This window comes from Tachypleus tridentatus, chromosome 6 (assembly GCF_004210375.1).
Source record: "Tachypleus tridentatus isolate NWPU-2018 chromosome 6, ASM421037v1, whole genome shotgun sequence".
Classification (NCBI taxonomy): Eukaryota; Metazoa; Arthropoda; class Merostomata; order Xiphosura; family Limulidae; genus Tachypleus; species Tachypleus tridentatus.
The window spans coordinates 81,629,931-81,644,874 of record NC_134830.1 but is presented as its reverse complement, the minus strand read 5'-3'; the positions used below and the strand labels follow the sequence as shown (position 1 = coordinate 81,644,874).

The 14,944-nt window shown below is 28.6% G+C and overlaps 1 protein-coding gene across 4 annotated transcripts in view; it reads left to right on the top strand.

Annotated features, from left to right (window-relative positions):
* The window catches only part of LOC143252915 (sodium/potassium-transporting ATPase subunit beta-1-interacting protein 1-like), a 36,386-nt gene extending 23,346 nt beyond the window's left edge, over positions 1 to 13,040 (top strand). The window contains exons 3-7 of one of the 4 annotated variants that reach the window (XR_013029239.1): positions 90 to 170; positions 463 to 670; positions 3,116 to 3,176; positions 4,039 to 4,117; positions 9,525 to 13,040. Coding sequence is in view for 3 of the 4 variants with exons in the window: in XM_076505768.1 (XP_076361883.1) it covers positions 90 to 170; positions 463 to 660; positions 3,116 to 3,176; positions 9,525 to 9,886 (702 nt within the window). In the remaining variant the exon portion in view is untranslated. The remainder of the gene's footprint in view (positions 1 to 89; positions 171 to 462; positions 671 to 3,115; positions 3,177 to 4,038; positions 4,118 to 9,524) is intronic. The other 3 variants (XM_076505769.1, XM_076505768.1, XM_076505770.1) reach the window with 3 other exon arrangements.
* The last annotated feature ends 1,904 nt before the right edge of the window (positions 13,041 to 14,944 follow it).

The following is a 14,944-nucleotide window of genomic DNA, read 5'->3' as shown; positions in this document are numbered from 1 at the left end:
AGTATAGACACAACTCTTCAAATTTTTACATGTTTTTATCTCATTCTAATATTTTGTCTGTTTTTTTGCATATATATTTTTCTCCCCAGTACTCAGTGTGGATGTGGATATGGTTGGGTTGGAATATATTCACTATTTGCTTTTATTTAGAAGTAGGAACATTAAGTAGGGTGAGTATCCATGTAAAATATTTCATTTTGTATATGGTCATTACTTTTGTTTGAACAAAGCTCAAACATGATAAAGTAGATTTAATTTTATATTATCACTGAATTTATTTTTGGGGGTGGAGAAGGCATTAAAGATAAAATTTTAGGTTTTGTTGTTAGTATGATGATTATTTAGTTCTTGCTTGCTAGAAGTTAAGCCACTTACCACAAAGTTTTCTAAACTTTAAATATTTTGCTTCACTGTATATTATAATTATTCTTATGTGATATTTGTTTCTATTCTTTTTAACAGGATTCTGATATTTTAAACATTGGAACAGAAAGCAGGAGCTGGTGGGAAGTGAATGGGATTGGTTGTCAGCCCATGTACAATTTCACACATACTACAGAAGATCATGTTTTGTTTTCAAAGCCTATTTCTATTGAAGGTTGTCTTTTGGAATACTACTATGTGGAATGTATCCAAGCTGGTGTCCAGTGCCTTTTAGCAGTAAGAAAAAGTAACATTGTACAAGTTTAGTTTCTTTGAGTGTAGGTTAATTGAAAAATTTCCCTAATTTTTTTCAATACCAAAAAATTTTATTTTCAGGTAAAGGTATTATTCTAAAACATTTCATCAATTTGAAACCATGTGTCTTTTAATGATCTATGTTATTTATTTATTAAATCAAAGCCCTATTTAAATTGTCTAAAACTTGTCTAAAAGTTGTGTCCTGGAGTATAAAACAGTATGTTTAACACATGAGCTTGTCTAACTTCCAAAATACATCAGCCATAATGTTCAGTTTGATAATGTGTTTAATCTCAGTAAGTACACAATGCAGCCAGTTGTATACACAAACAGCAGTGTACTTTGGACAGTATGTGGACTGTGTGTGTGTATGCTCTTGAACAGGTTGATAAAGTATTGATAAATTTCTGATATGTCTACATTCAGTAGTGGACCATTTGGAACACCACAAGAACACAGGTGTGGGTATAGTCAGTAGTTGTTATTTGCAGTGTACAATTGCTGTTTACAATGGATAAATAAATTCCTGCTGCTGGGTAAGAAGCTGTTGTGGTACTTGACAATGGACTGAATTTGACATACCACAGTTATGTTCTATATTTGCAACATAATTTTGTTTTGAATAATATTTATATGAACCACTATTGAATAATTCAAACATGTAAATTAAATTACAGTATGTAAGGCTGTACTTTATCATTGGTAACTAACAACATTATAACTGATACAACTTGTTCTGTTATTAGCTAATTTTACAAATTAGCTTCCTCATATTTCAAAGTCTTAACAATAGAAAGGTAATTCCACTACACATAAAATGGTTTTGGAGTTTTTACATAAGGACATGTTAAATAAAAAGCTTATGAAATATACCAAAACTAGTATTTGTGACATTTGTAAGTAATAAGTTCAATATTTTATAAACTTCAAAAATTTGGTGTTTCTATTATGTTAACATAGTATGTTCTTCTGTAATATTATACTAAAACATTTTAGTTGAAAAATGTACCATAACTACATATACCACATTTGTTTTTGTGTTTTAAATAAAAATTTTATGTGCAATAGTGAAAAAAGTTCATAAGCTTCATAAAGTATTTTTCTATTGAATATATGTGTGTTGAATTTTACACTGATAGTTCTTATTGCGGATATTATTGATACTCTGTTGTAAATGAAAAAAGCTTCATTAGAGTGAGTTATATGTAACTAGAAGAAACGTGTAAATTACTCAATAGTGCAGTTGAGGCAGAAAGAAAAGTGATGTTCTAATTACTGCTTACTTTTGTTGTCTGTCTTGATTATTTGGTTTCCACAGCTGATTATGTGAAATTTGTAAATACATTTATCTTCTTAATTACAAGTATGTGTTAACACTTTATTATGATCACATTTGTTTACTTTATTATAATATAAATAAGGTACAGTGGATAAGATTACGATGCTGACAGTAGAGAATCAAGCTGTATAAGTTATATAAGAAACTTCTGTTTCTATTATTACTTAAGAATACAAGTAATACATAAATATTCCTGTGATGATGTATATTTACCACATTTGCTGTTGTTAAACAATGTGTTGTTGATTGTTGCCAGAGAATTTAAACTTGGATTCAACTGTAATATTTTATTCAGTCTTGGGCTCCTTACTTTAGGAAAGATGTTGAATTGTTGAAAAGGGTTCAGAGAAGGGTTTTTTAAATGGTGCCTGAAATATAGGGGCTGAAATATGAGGAGAGACTGAAATTTTTCAGTGTTTTCTCTCAAAAAAAAGAAAGAAAAAAGTCAGGTGTTTAAGATTGTAAAGGGAATTGATGATGTTAATACATCTTTTTTTCATATTTAAGAGCAAGAATAGTAGGACTAGGAGACACAAGTATAAATTTTGTCAGGGTAGCAGTCATCTTTAGCTAAGAGAAGTTAATTTTTATAACAGGGTGGTTTTCTTTTGGAATGGGTTGTCTTCAGGTATTGTAGGGGAAGTAAATTTAAATTAGTTTAAGAAAAATCGTGATAAACATATGAATAATGATGGCTATCTTTTTCAGTTTTTTTAATTAATTTACTTTAGAGTCTGGAAAAGCTGAGATAGACCTATTAGTCTCATGTTGTCTCAAAACTTTGTTAAGTAAAGAGTACACAAGTACACATGTCCAACTTTCTTCATTTCACTGTTTATGTATGAAAAGTTAAAGCAAATTAAATGGAAAATACAGTACTTTTAGTGTTTTAGTATAGCTTCAGTTGAGCATCAAACTGAAAAAAGGTACCTTGATTAGAATCCTGATAAATTGTCATCATATACTTTTATAGGTGTTGATGAATTTGGTCTATTTTAAATGTGATTTTTGTTAAATGAAAGTGCTTGGAAAAGAGTGTCTCAAACCAAATTAACTAAAGGTGAAGGGGTGATACATTTGAATTTTTAATTTCAGGTGCTAGGTTTTATTGGAGCTGTTACAACTCTTACACTCTGTACAGAAGAGGATGATACTTGTAAGTTTTGAATTTTGAAAGTTATAGTTACTTTTGAAAAATTTATAATGATGTACAAGTTAATATGTGTTCTTTTTTGTCTCTTTAGTTAAATTTCTAGTATCAAAATGCATTAAAATTGTCTGATATAACACTGCCTCAAAGAAACTTGTGTACATTTTGGTAGAAAGAGTTCTTTCCTAAAAACATAAAATTTGATGTATAATATGCTATATTTAAAGGCATAAATAACAATTTTGCTAGATTTAAGGGACGTTAAGAAATACAATTTTTAGCATTTATAAAGTATTAGAAGAAAATATTCTCCAAGTTCAAGATTATTTGCATTAATCATTGGATCTTATTTCTTGGAAGAAACTTGTAAGTTGTGAAAGTGATTTCCAAAAAATTACATACAGTAATTTAAAAAGATAATGATTAACTTTATAGATTAATTTCACTATTGATTCTGTATTTTGAAGAATAATTCTTCCTTGGCAATGTCTTGCAAATTAGCAATTCATGAAAAGTTAGTTGCTTTATGCAATATAATGTTGTAACCATTCTTTAAAATTCCAAACAAGGCAAGGTTAAACTATGGAGTTTCCCTGATGCCAGTTCTAGATTTTTGGGTGGCTCACTATATATCTGTAAGACATACAGATTTTGAATTGTATTTGTTGTTGATTTCAAAAAGAAGTTTTTGCTAATTAGGAATTTTAAATTTAACATTGGTTACTACAATATTGTACATTTTTATTCCTTAACCACTGAAATGATTCATATTTATCTGGCATTGGGATACCCATTTTAAAATCACTAACTGTTCAGGTTTTTAAGAAATTGTGTTTTTAACTCTCTGTCTTATCTATCTCCCTTCTAGTTGATTTCATTGGTGGGTTTGACACTTACACAGCCTATCATTCTCCCAACAAGACCTCTCACTTGCACCTTCAGCCAATGTACGTAAATAATCATTATTATTTTTATTGTCATGTTCTGTTAAACTAACAGCATGGTTTACTTATTTCTTCTAATACATTTTTAACCTTGCCCTTGTTTTCTGTCATATGATTGTTACTATGAAATGAAGAAGGTACAAAATGTAACAGGTACTTCATATAGATCTCTAAATCATCTATATCAAAAGAAAAAAAACTTTCTTACATTCTTACTACATAGATGGTTTTGGTATGCTTTCTTTTTGTGGCTTCATTTATTTTTACTGATTCATGGTATTTAATTATGGAGGCATTTCACTGTATCTGTTTATGGTCCTCTAGACTCATTTTGATGCTTATCTTTTCAGAACAGGTTAGTTGATTCTGTATTGTTAATTTGTGTGAAATATATTTTTTTAGTTTTCCAGCACAAATTACTACTGTTAACAGAAATCTCAGATCTTTTTAACAGTATTTTTCTTTGGCTTTAAGCTTTTAATGTTATTTAAGTTGTTTTTTTTGAGCATCAATTGAGGTTTGAGGATAACCTTGAAATTTTATGGAATAGTGCATTCTATTGTTGTTATCTGTAAAATTTGTTGTTTTCTGTTGTTTGTATTGAATATGCCTTATTACTTTTTATTTTTAACTGAAAATTGAAGGTTAGTTTAAGATATTGATCTTGGACATTGGACTCTGCTGTTGGAATGGTACGTCTTCCTATATGCATCTGGGACCTAGCACAGATAGCCCCCTGTGTAGCTTTATGCTTAATTCAAGACAACAGCATCTGGGACCTTTCATTTAAGACTATATTTTTGTTCTTTTGCCAAGAGGTGTTGGTATTTTTGTTTTCTCAAGCTATGCTAAACTCGCATTCTGATCTGTTATTTCTCTGAAATAGTTTCATCTACATAAAGCATGTTTTTCGTGTCGATAAATAATCCAAAATGTTTTTTTTTTATTTTGAACTTTTCTGGTTAAATGTTTTTTGCATTTTCTTCTAGTCCATTAGCTCTTATGTTTGAGACTATAGATAAAGCAACAATTTTGTGCCAAATTTTCAAACACATTTTTCTCAAAATCTTAAAATTAACATTTTCATAGTGATTTTTAACTCATATCTTCAGATCTGTTGATGCTATCTACTTCACAGTTCCCATAAATATGCATTATTATTGCATCTGTAGTTAGTTTGGTTTTTGTTAAAAGACCATTAATGAGTCACTGTAGGGATTTTTCATAGGATATGCTTGTTAGTGTTGTAGTTTGACCTTGAATTAATTTTCAATTTTGCTTCACATTCCATCAAATTCTGCATCCATTTTTCAGGAGCATTTAGTCATGTTTGTAAAAGTTATCAAAAACATAAAACATTTCTTTGTATTGTTTATTCTTATAATATGCAAATTAGCCACAGAGGCAATATTATATAGCATGTGCCAAAATATCTCTTTACCTACTTAACTATATTTTCATACAAAAAGCATAGTATAATGAAGTTCTTGATAAAAATTCCAAAATCTAGATAACATTATATAAAGGGTACATGCTACATTAAGAATTCTGACTTTTAGCAAACTTTATATACCTTAGTTGGGAAGATGTATTGTGTTGCACTTGAATGTCCTTTCCCATATTTCTGAGGTTTCATAATTATGTTTGGAGAGTTGCATTAGATTTTTCTTAATTCAGTGTGTCCCAGGACTCTTTTTTTTTTTTAACATTAATATTATTTATTGAGGATATAACTTTACTACCACATTGGAAAGCTTGTGTTTCATTAAGTGTTCTTCTTTACAAAATTTTAAGGGTAGGCAGATATCTGTAGCTTTGCATCACTGTTATGCAAGTGATTGACCTATATTATCACATTCATGTAATTAATATATAAGAAACCAGTGATTGTGACAGGACTGAAGTGGGACATCAGTCATTATAAGTCCCACTTTCCTTTGACCAAGTTCCTGATTCACTCAGATATTTTTTATTCTTTGATTACACATAACGTATGTAAAAAAAGCTAGTTTTTTCTTTTTCATTTTATTTTGGTTTAGTGACTCGTATCAGAGATTGAAACCCACTTATTACTGCTGAATATTTGCTTGCATATCAAGTTTCTTTAGATGTGATTGCTGTATTATGCATGCTGAAATGTTTTGACAAGGTTGACAGAGTTACTAGCCTTGATTCATTGTGATAATGGTATTGTGATTGGGATATTAAAAAAGTAAGCACATGTATTTCTGAGATCCTTAGTTTATAGATGCACTGTAAACTTTATCTTAAAAGAATGTGATTGTCCTACATTTTAATTTGAGGCTGATGTTTATTTCTTAGGATCTTTATTATAATTTATCTGTATCTGAAACACTTCTGTGTTGTTATTTTTTGAGTTTTGGCTTGCCTTTCATCCATTCCACATTTAAATATGTTTAGAAACTCACCGTTTTGCTGTAGAAATGTCACTAATTTGTGTGTATTTTAACAGCAAATGAAAAATACATTACCCTTAATTAGTTTAATCTTAAGACTTGTGTATAACCATTTTCAGGTTATTTCTTATGAAACAATTGAATTGAAAAGTACATTACTATTTGTGTAATGGCACTCTTCAGTTTGTCATATTAGTACATATCAAAACCTTGTATTTTAGTATTATATCTGATTTAAAAAGGGATTTATGTTATGTAAACTGGATAGAAATTTATATTTTTTTAGTTTCCAAGTACAGGATATAATAAAATTCATAATATTTTGGATGCCTTACAAAGTATATATGCCAAATTGTTTAACGATTTATTTTTCTGTAAGATACCTACCTACAAGAAAACATTATACAAAAGTACTGCCATTTTAGTTGTGATTGTTGATAATTTGTCATCTATAGTGATTGTTAATAGTTTTACATATGTTGTGATTATTGATATTTTTTTGTGAATCTTGACAATTAATAGTTTTATGTGAATTGTAATTGTTGACAGTTTTATGTTCATCTTGGCTGTTGATAATTTAATTTTGATAGTGATTGCTTATAATTTGATATATGTAGTGAATGTTAATCCTTGACAAGTATTGTAGTTTGTGATAACAAGAAAAGCACTTTTAAGTAAAAAATGTATCTCAAGACAGCTGGTATGCATATTAAAACTTATTAAAATAAAGTAGAGAACACTATTTTGACCTTGTTAGGTCATCTTCAGGTTAACAGAGAGATACAAGCATTGTGATTATTGATAGTTTGACATGTGTAATGAATATTGATAGTTTGATGTGGATAGTGATTGTTGATAGTTTTGACATGTATAGTGGTTTTTGATAGTATTATGTACATCTTGACTGTTGATAATATGATGTGAATTGTCATTGTTGGTAATTGGGAGGGCTGATACAATACAAAACATATATATATGTGGATGCCGTGATACGATATGTTCCAAGATATTGAAGTTTTACCAAAGGTTTTTGTTACAAAATTTGACAGTCTTTATAATAAAATGTAATTAGAGATAGATGTATAATGTTAAGAGCTTTAAGTTATTTAGTGTAAGCAAATATAGCTTCCTGCTACAATTTGAAGTATTTCTGGAAAGAAGAAAGGAATAATTTTGATTTATTTTGTATTTTTTTGTAGTTCTTATGAGGCTGGTCAAACTTGCAGATTTTATATAAAGTTATGGTAGTGATTGTAACAAATAAAATATGAAGGCTTATTGAATAAAAGGTTGGAAATTTGTTCTGGAGTTTCAGAGATTACACAAAAAAATTTCTTAATTTTTAGATAAGAAAATAATTTTTAATCTTAACTTGAAAATTGCTCTTTACTTGGAGCAGTAAATACTTTGACTCTATATATTAAAACATTAACTTTTAGGAGAAAATATTTTATTAAAAATTGTTATTTTTCCTTTACAAAAGCCTTGTAATATTTAGTAAAAACTTGCCAAATTTTTTTAAGATACATAAAACGTATTATATTGGATAACGTATCAATACAGTCATATCATGGCTTTATGATATGATACTTGTATTGTATTTCTGTGTTGCTACACCCCTAGTAATTTGATCTAATTTGATCACTGTTGATAGTTTTATGTGAATAATAATTGTTGATAGTTTTATGTGCAACTTAGTTGTATATAGTTTAGGACAATATTGGACTCCAAAACCACATTCCAAGCTAATGTGGATCAGTGCTCTCATCTACAAAGTGAAGGCCATGATCATAAAACAGAACTCTGATAGAAAAAACCTTTACAGTGAAACTGGTCACATTTTTTGATACCATTAATAAGAAAGTGAACAAGTATTTGAAGTTAGCAAAGTCTCACAAGCCAAAACTTCACAAGATTTCCAGGTGCATCTCCCAATTAATGACTGTTTGTGTGTGTGTGTGTGAGAGAGAGAGAGAGAGATCTGAAAAAATAAATTAATGTAGTCAGTGTTTAATGTTGTCGTAATATTTTCCTACCATAAGAGATGGTGACATTGGCAGTATTGATTGTTTCTGATGAAGAAATAGTATTACAGTATTTATTAATGTAATTAATTAATTAACTTAAAAATTAATGTTGCAAAGTAAAGAAAAACTAAACAATCTTTGCTAACTAGAAGACTGTAGAACAAAAGCAGCAGGAAACATTGCTTGATAGTTTCTGAACACCCGTCAGAATCCATGCCCAAGTAATCATTTTATAGTTACATTAGGGGGTGATTTACTAACTAGAATTTATTTATTATGTAGTTTGTTATAGTACAAATTAACTTTGTATAAATATAATCACATGTAAGCCAAAAACATTTTCTGTTTGTAACCTTTCTTTCAATGTTGAGTTGATAATTTTGTGCAGGTTAGGTGCTTACAATAGCTAGAGTATAACTTGTTGCAAACGTTGCTTTTGCAACAAAATAAAGAGGTGGGAAAAATGATTTTTTTTCATTATCAAAAAATAAATATCTTGCATAAGATTTGTAATATGAATGTAAATATATGTTTTAGTCAGTTGAAATGTTCAATTTGCAGCACTATCCAAGTTGTATCATTCCTTTTATTAATATCTGTTTTAGATTGTTAGAATTAATAAAGAATGTAAAATAGACTAAAGGAAAGTTTGATATGAAAGTAGCTTTGGTATTCAAGTTAAAGTGCCTAAGATGAAAAAAAAAGAGATCAAAAGTTTTCAAAATTTTAAGTAATTTTTTATTTCATTAATTAGTCCATCAAATGAATCAAATACATTATAAATTTTAATTTATTGCTGAAGAGCATAGACTGATGTGTTTATGAATATGTGCATTTTAAAAGTAGGAACCAGTTTAAGTTTATACACATTCTCATACTTGCTTTTAATAATAATAAGTTTTGTTTCCTAAATTTGATGTTTGACGATGGTATATTTTTCTTAATAACATTCTGGTTTGCTTATAGTTACAGTGAAGCCAAGTACAGGTCTGCCATATAGTATTGAATACCAGGTTCAGAACACAGAAAGCTTATTGTATGATAAGCCAGTGATGCCAAGAAAAATGAAGAGACATTCAACACGCTCTAAAAATGGTCCTTATCAGCCAGGTTATTACCAAAATCCAATTCGAAGTATACTTGACAGGCCACTGGATACATCAAGCAATGACAGTTGTGGTATTTTTTATAGTGGTCAGCCAAATCCTGCATACACTAAAAGTGGATCCAGACCTAGTTCTGAAAGAAACCTTCTCCGTCCAGAGTCTCTCTTACCTAATGATAGACCAAGACATAGCTACCCAAACCAGTCAGAAACTAATATTTGAGCAATAGATTTTTTTAGGAACACTAAAATGTTTAAGCAGCATATTTTACCAAAGGAGAATTTTAACATTTTTATAGTTCACACAATTTTCAGATGAATGTATTTTCATTCTTCTCTCAATATGATCATGATCCATTGAATTTCTAATGCATAATAGGTTTCACATTTTAACATTACCATGGAAATCGTATCATAAACAACTACATGCAAGGGTAATTGATAATTATGTGATCAAAGAGTAAAAGAATGGAATTTTGTATAATTTCACTATTTGATGCTTTTATCATATTAGTTTGAAAGAAAAAGTGATTCAAAATGCTTACCTTTATGATGTTCTGAGAAATGTTTTACATGTATGTCAAAATAATGTATGACTTTTAAGGTAATGTTATAATGGAAAGTTTTACAATATGCTCAGGCTCGTATTTCTTTCGCATGTCACGAATGACAGATGGAACAAGTTGGTGAGGTTTATGAACATGGGATTTGGTAAGATAAGAATGGGCTTTGTTTACTATACTATAATAAATGGTCTATTTATAAGTGTGTTAGCATACTAATAGCAGACCTCAGATTTGTAACAGTTCTATAATTGCCCTTTGAAACCAAATCAAAATATTACTAAGGTGCCAAGTTCTATGAGAAAAGTGTGTAAATTTAAATGTAGGTGTAATAAATAACTTGCATTTTATGTCTTTTTTTTTTATGTGCCATGCATAGACTTATTTTGTAAAAAGTTATTAAATTGAAATGCTGTAAGGAATTTGGAACAGACAAGATCCAGATGCTGTTCTGTCATATATGCCATATAAGTTTTGTTGATTAAAAAAAAAAAATTCAGTGGCTAAAGATGTGTTGCCACATGTTCATAGTTTAAGTAAATCAGTTGTAGTGTTTTTGTCTTATCTTTGGTTTATATATGAAGAATAAGATATAAAATGGAAATACAAAATGTGTCAAAACTTAAATCATTTTAGGAGTTTTTGGAATTAAGTTAATAGTAATAATATATCAGTAGTTCCTAACTATGTCTTAACTTTTATCTATATATATTTTTTTGAAACATTTCAATTAGAACTACAATTGTTTATTAGAAAAGTCATTCACAGTTGATACATTAGAAAGTCCTGTCAGTTATGAATGAAAAATAACTATAGTTAAAACTATAGATGTTGAGATTAAAAAATGGAGTAATGTAGAATTTTAATCATGTTTACGTATTCAACTACAAGTCTGCTATACTTTATTTAGTTTTAGGTTAACACTGTTGAAATGCATATAATGTTGCTCATATTTACATCAAAAGCTTCAGTAAGTTATAGAAAATATTTTTAAACATCTCAAATGATTATCAGTTTTACATATCAGTTATTTGGGCACACACATGGATTTAATAGTTTAGTTTGAATTAAAATCTCAGTAAATGACTTCACATTTATTAGATATATGTATAGATAAACAAACTAGGGAGGCCTAGCATGGCCAGGTGGGTTAAGGCATTCAATTCATCTGAGGGCCACAGGTTCGAATCCCCATCCCACCAAACATGCTTGCCCTTTCAGCGGTGGTGGCATTATAATGTTATGGTCAATCCCATTATTCGTTGGTAAAAAGAATAGCCCAAGAGTTGGCAGTGGGTGGTGATGACTAGCTGCCTTCCCTCTAGTCTTTGCTAAATTAGGGACAGCTAGGGCAGATAGCCCTCTTGTAGCTTTGCACAAAATTAAAAAAAACAATCAAAACAAAAACAAACAATCTAGATGAATTGACTCTGCTACACTACAAAATATGGGTTATATCTAATCATAATATATGTTTACTCAGTACTCATAGAAATATTAGTGATACTTCCCTCCCATAAATTAATTTAAAGAAAAAAGAAGTATTAGAATTATTATTACTGCTTAGAATAATTAGAATGTATTCTATACATACTTTGATTTGTTCATCTGATATATGGGTTTTAAAATATTTTCAAAGCAGTTGAATATTAATAGTATGTTTAATATGTATGGGGTATACAGTCAAACCAAATATTATATAAACTGGTAACAAGTCTATATCACACAAAATATATCAGTGTATAAGACAATGCTTTTTTTAAAACTCTAGAGTGGGGAAAGAGACTATACATTAATTTTTGATTTACATATTACTCTTTCATTGTACATGCATGCACAGCAGATTGAATACCACTAAAGAATTTTTCTTAAAAGTTATGGAATTGAAAGCTCATAAATATGCATAACGATAAGAATTTTAGGTAATATTTTAGCTCAAAATCACATTGTAAATAATAAGTAGCTAATGGAGGATTTTTAACTTGATAGTAATAATTCTTGCATACTGAGGTGTGTTTTACTTACTAAGTTTTCCATTTAATATGCTGAAATATCTCTTGAAATTTCTCTTGATGAGATTTGGTTTGGTAATTGGAATTCATTTATTAGAACATTAGTTCAGTGAGTTTACTTCTCACTCTTTTCTTATTTAGGTGAAATATTTGTAATGTATTGTTTACTGAAGTTTTTTATGAGATCTGATGTTTGTACCAGTATTTTTTTTTATTATTATCAAGTAAGGTTTGTTTGCAAAACACTCAAGTAGTGTAAGTAAACTTTGTCATTCTGGGTTGTTTGGTGAGGTTTGTGGTCTTATTCGTAGAAGTTTTCATAGTAGCTACTAATGTTAGTTTACCATTTTAATTCTATTTACTCTAGGTAGTTCAATGTAAGTTGTAGTTTTTATCAATGTTTTTTAGGAATTTTCTATCTCACTCAATTTGATGCAATTAGGATTTTCTTTGTTTCATGATATGTGGCTTGTTGAGGTTTTGTGTGTATCTTTTAAATGTGTTGCTTAGTGCTGTTAATTGTATGTAATACTTTTAATTTATATGATAACAGATCATTAACATCCGTATTTATTCGTCATATACGATAAAGCCCAGCATATTCACTTTACCTGTCTGCTATACTCTATATCTAATGAGGTCTGTTTTCATGATTATCTTTCATATTTATAGTTGCTGTGGTAAACAACACATATTTACTTGTTGTTAAAGGGCCCAACAACTCACTGCTAACTCTTAAGAGGATATACTTTTATAAATTGCAGTCTTTATTTATTATAGAATTTCAAAAAGAAAAAAGAAATTAATATTGCCTGTTTAAAATGTTTTGACAGATTCCAGATGGTATGTGTATTAACTTGCAAATATACCATGAATAAATATAAATTTTTCAGATAAAATATAAAACACCCAGTACTCTTGAGAAGCTTGAAAGCTTTTGATGAATAAATTAAAAGCATGAGAATTAATGGTGTGTATGTCTGTGTGTGCTTTTTTTTGAGATGTGTAATAAATCTTGACATGTCTTCCACATCAGTTATTGCCAAAATACAGATGGTCAAGAAAGAGAAAAACTACAAGACTACAAGATTTGGAAAATAATTTTTAAAAATACAGCTATTTTTGTAATGTGCAAATGTACAGTCTTTTTGATATTACTTTAATGTTTTAAATAGAAATTCCGTGTGTAGCAGCATGTTATATATGCCAGTCAGTTTTAGTGTGGGAAGTTTATTCATTCAAAATTCTTTTTATCAGTGTGTAATGACTTTAATATGTCATATTTTTGAATGTAAATAATTGTTTTTCATGCATATTCATTTGTTATAGTTGGACTGGTAGCCTTATAAAGAAAGATTATGGAAGAGCTATGTGCTCACTATTTATTAAGGAGTTCTACATAAAACAAACAGAAAAGTTAATTTTACTTTTGTAGCTGATTTTTACTTTTGTGAAATAAGACTTTAATGTAAATCAGATTGATCAGTAATTTCACTCTTGCTAGTGTATTAGTTTCTGGTTTGTGTGCAATTATGAATATGTATTTTCCCCTCTATGCATATTTTCTAGCGTTATTTATTTTTTAATGATTGTCATTCACTTGAATAGTTATTATACTTTTCTATTTTGCTATTAACATATATGAACAAGAAGTACAAAAGTATCAGACAATATTTGATCCAGGATCATTCTCAAAAACATTCATTTGTATGTATATGTATATCTTGTTCTTTTGTTTTTGAAAAACTGAAAAAAATGATTGAATGCTCTTTACCTTTATATTTTAAAGATAAACACTCTTAGAACAGTAAATAATGTTCATGAGATACTTTTGTATCTTTATACATGATTCTTTTTTACCATTGTTACACAGTTGCACTTACAAAACAAATTAAGAATTTCTGTTAATGTATTAAAATGTTCTAAAACATTTTTAAATGTAAGTTATATATTATCTTAAAGGTTTATAACTGAAAGAAGACAACATATTTTTCATCAGAAGTAAAATTCCTTTTTTAATTACAAATTTCTAAACTAGAACTGAAAACATCATAAAATTTTTTGAACATGTACAAATTTGATTGAAAATAAAACTAAATAATGTTACTATTAAATATGAAACAATATTTTGTGTAAATTATGCATAAAAATATTAATTTGGATCTATGAACAAGTTTTTCTATCCTAAATATACACAAGCAGAGATACTTGTTGTGACAAATTAGTTAAAAACTAATTTGATAGCTTCTTACTATTAAGTTTTTTGTTATTGTCTACAAATGATCAAAATTGATTCATTTACAGAATATGGGAGTTTGAAAATGTAGTGTATGTACTTGCATAGCATACTTATACTTGGACTGGCAAACTGTGCTTTTGCAGTTTGTAATATTAATAAGACCAAAGTCATTACTGCATTAACATTAGTTTATTTATTGCAATCAGCGTAATGAAATGAATTATAACTGTTCTTGTTTATGAAGTGTAATAACTTCTAATATTTTATTTCAGGCATTGTATAGCATTTCAAAACCAATTAAGAACTACAAATATTTGAACTTTTGTTTGAAGTTAATACAAGTAATGTTGATGATAGGTAACAACAACTTTAAACTCAGCCAGTTTTAACTTGTGGATTTTTGAAACTTAAATGTTGATTCCTTTATCATATGGTACTTTCAGAGTTCTTTATCTTTTTTAGAGAGG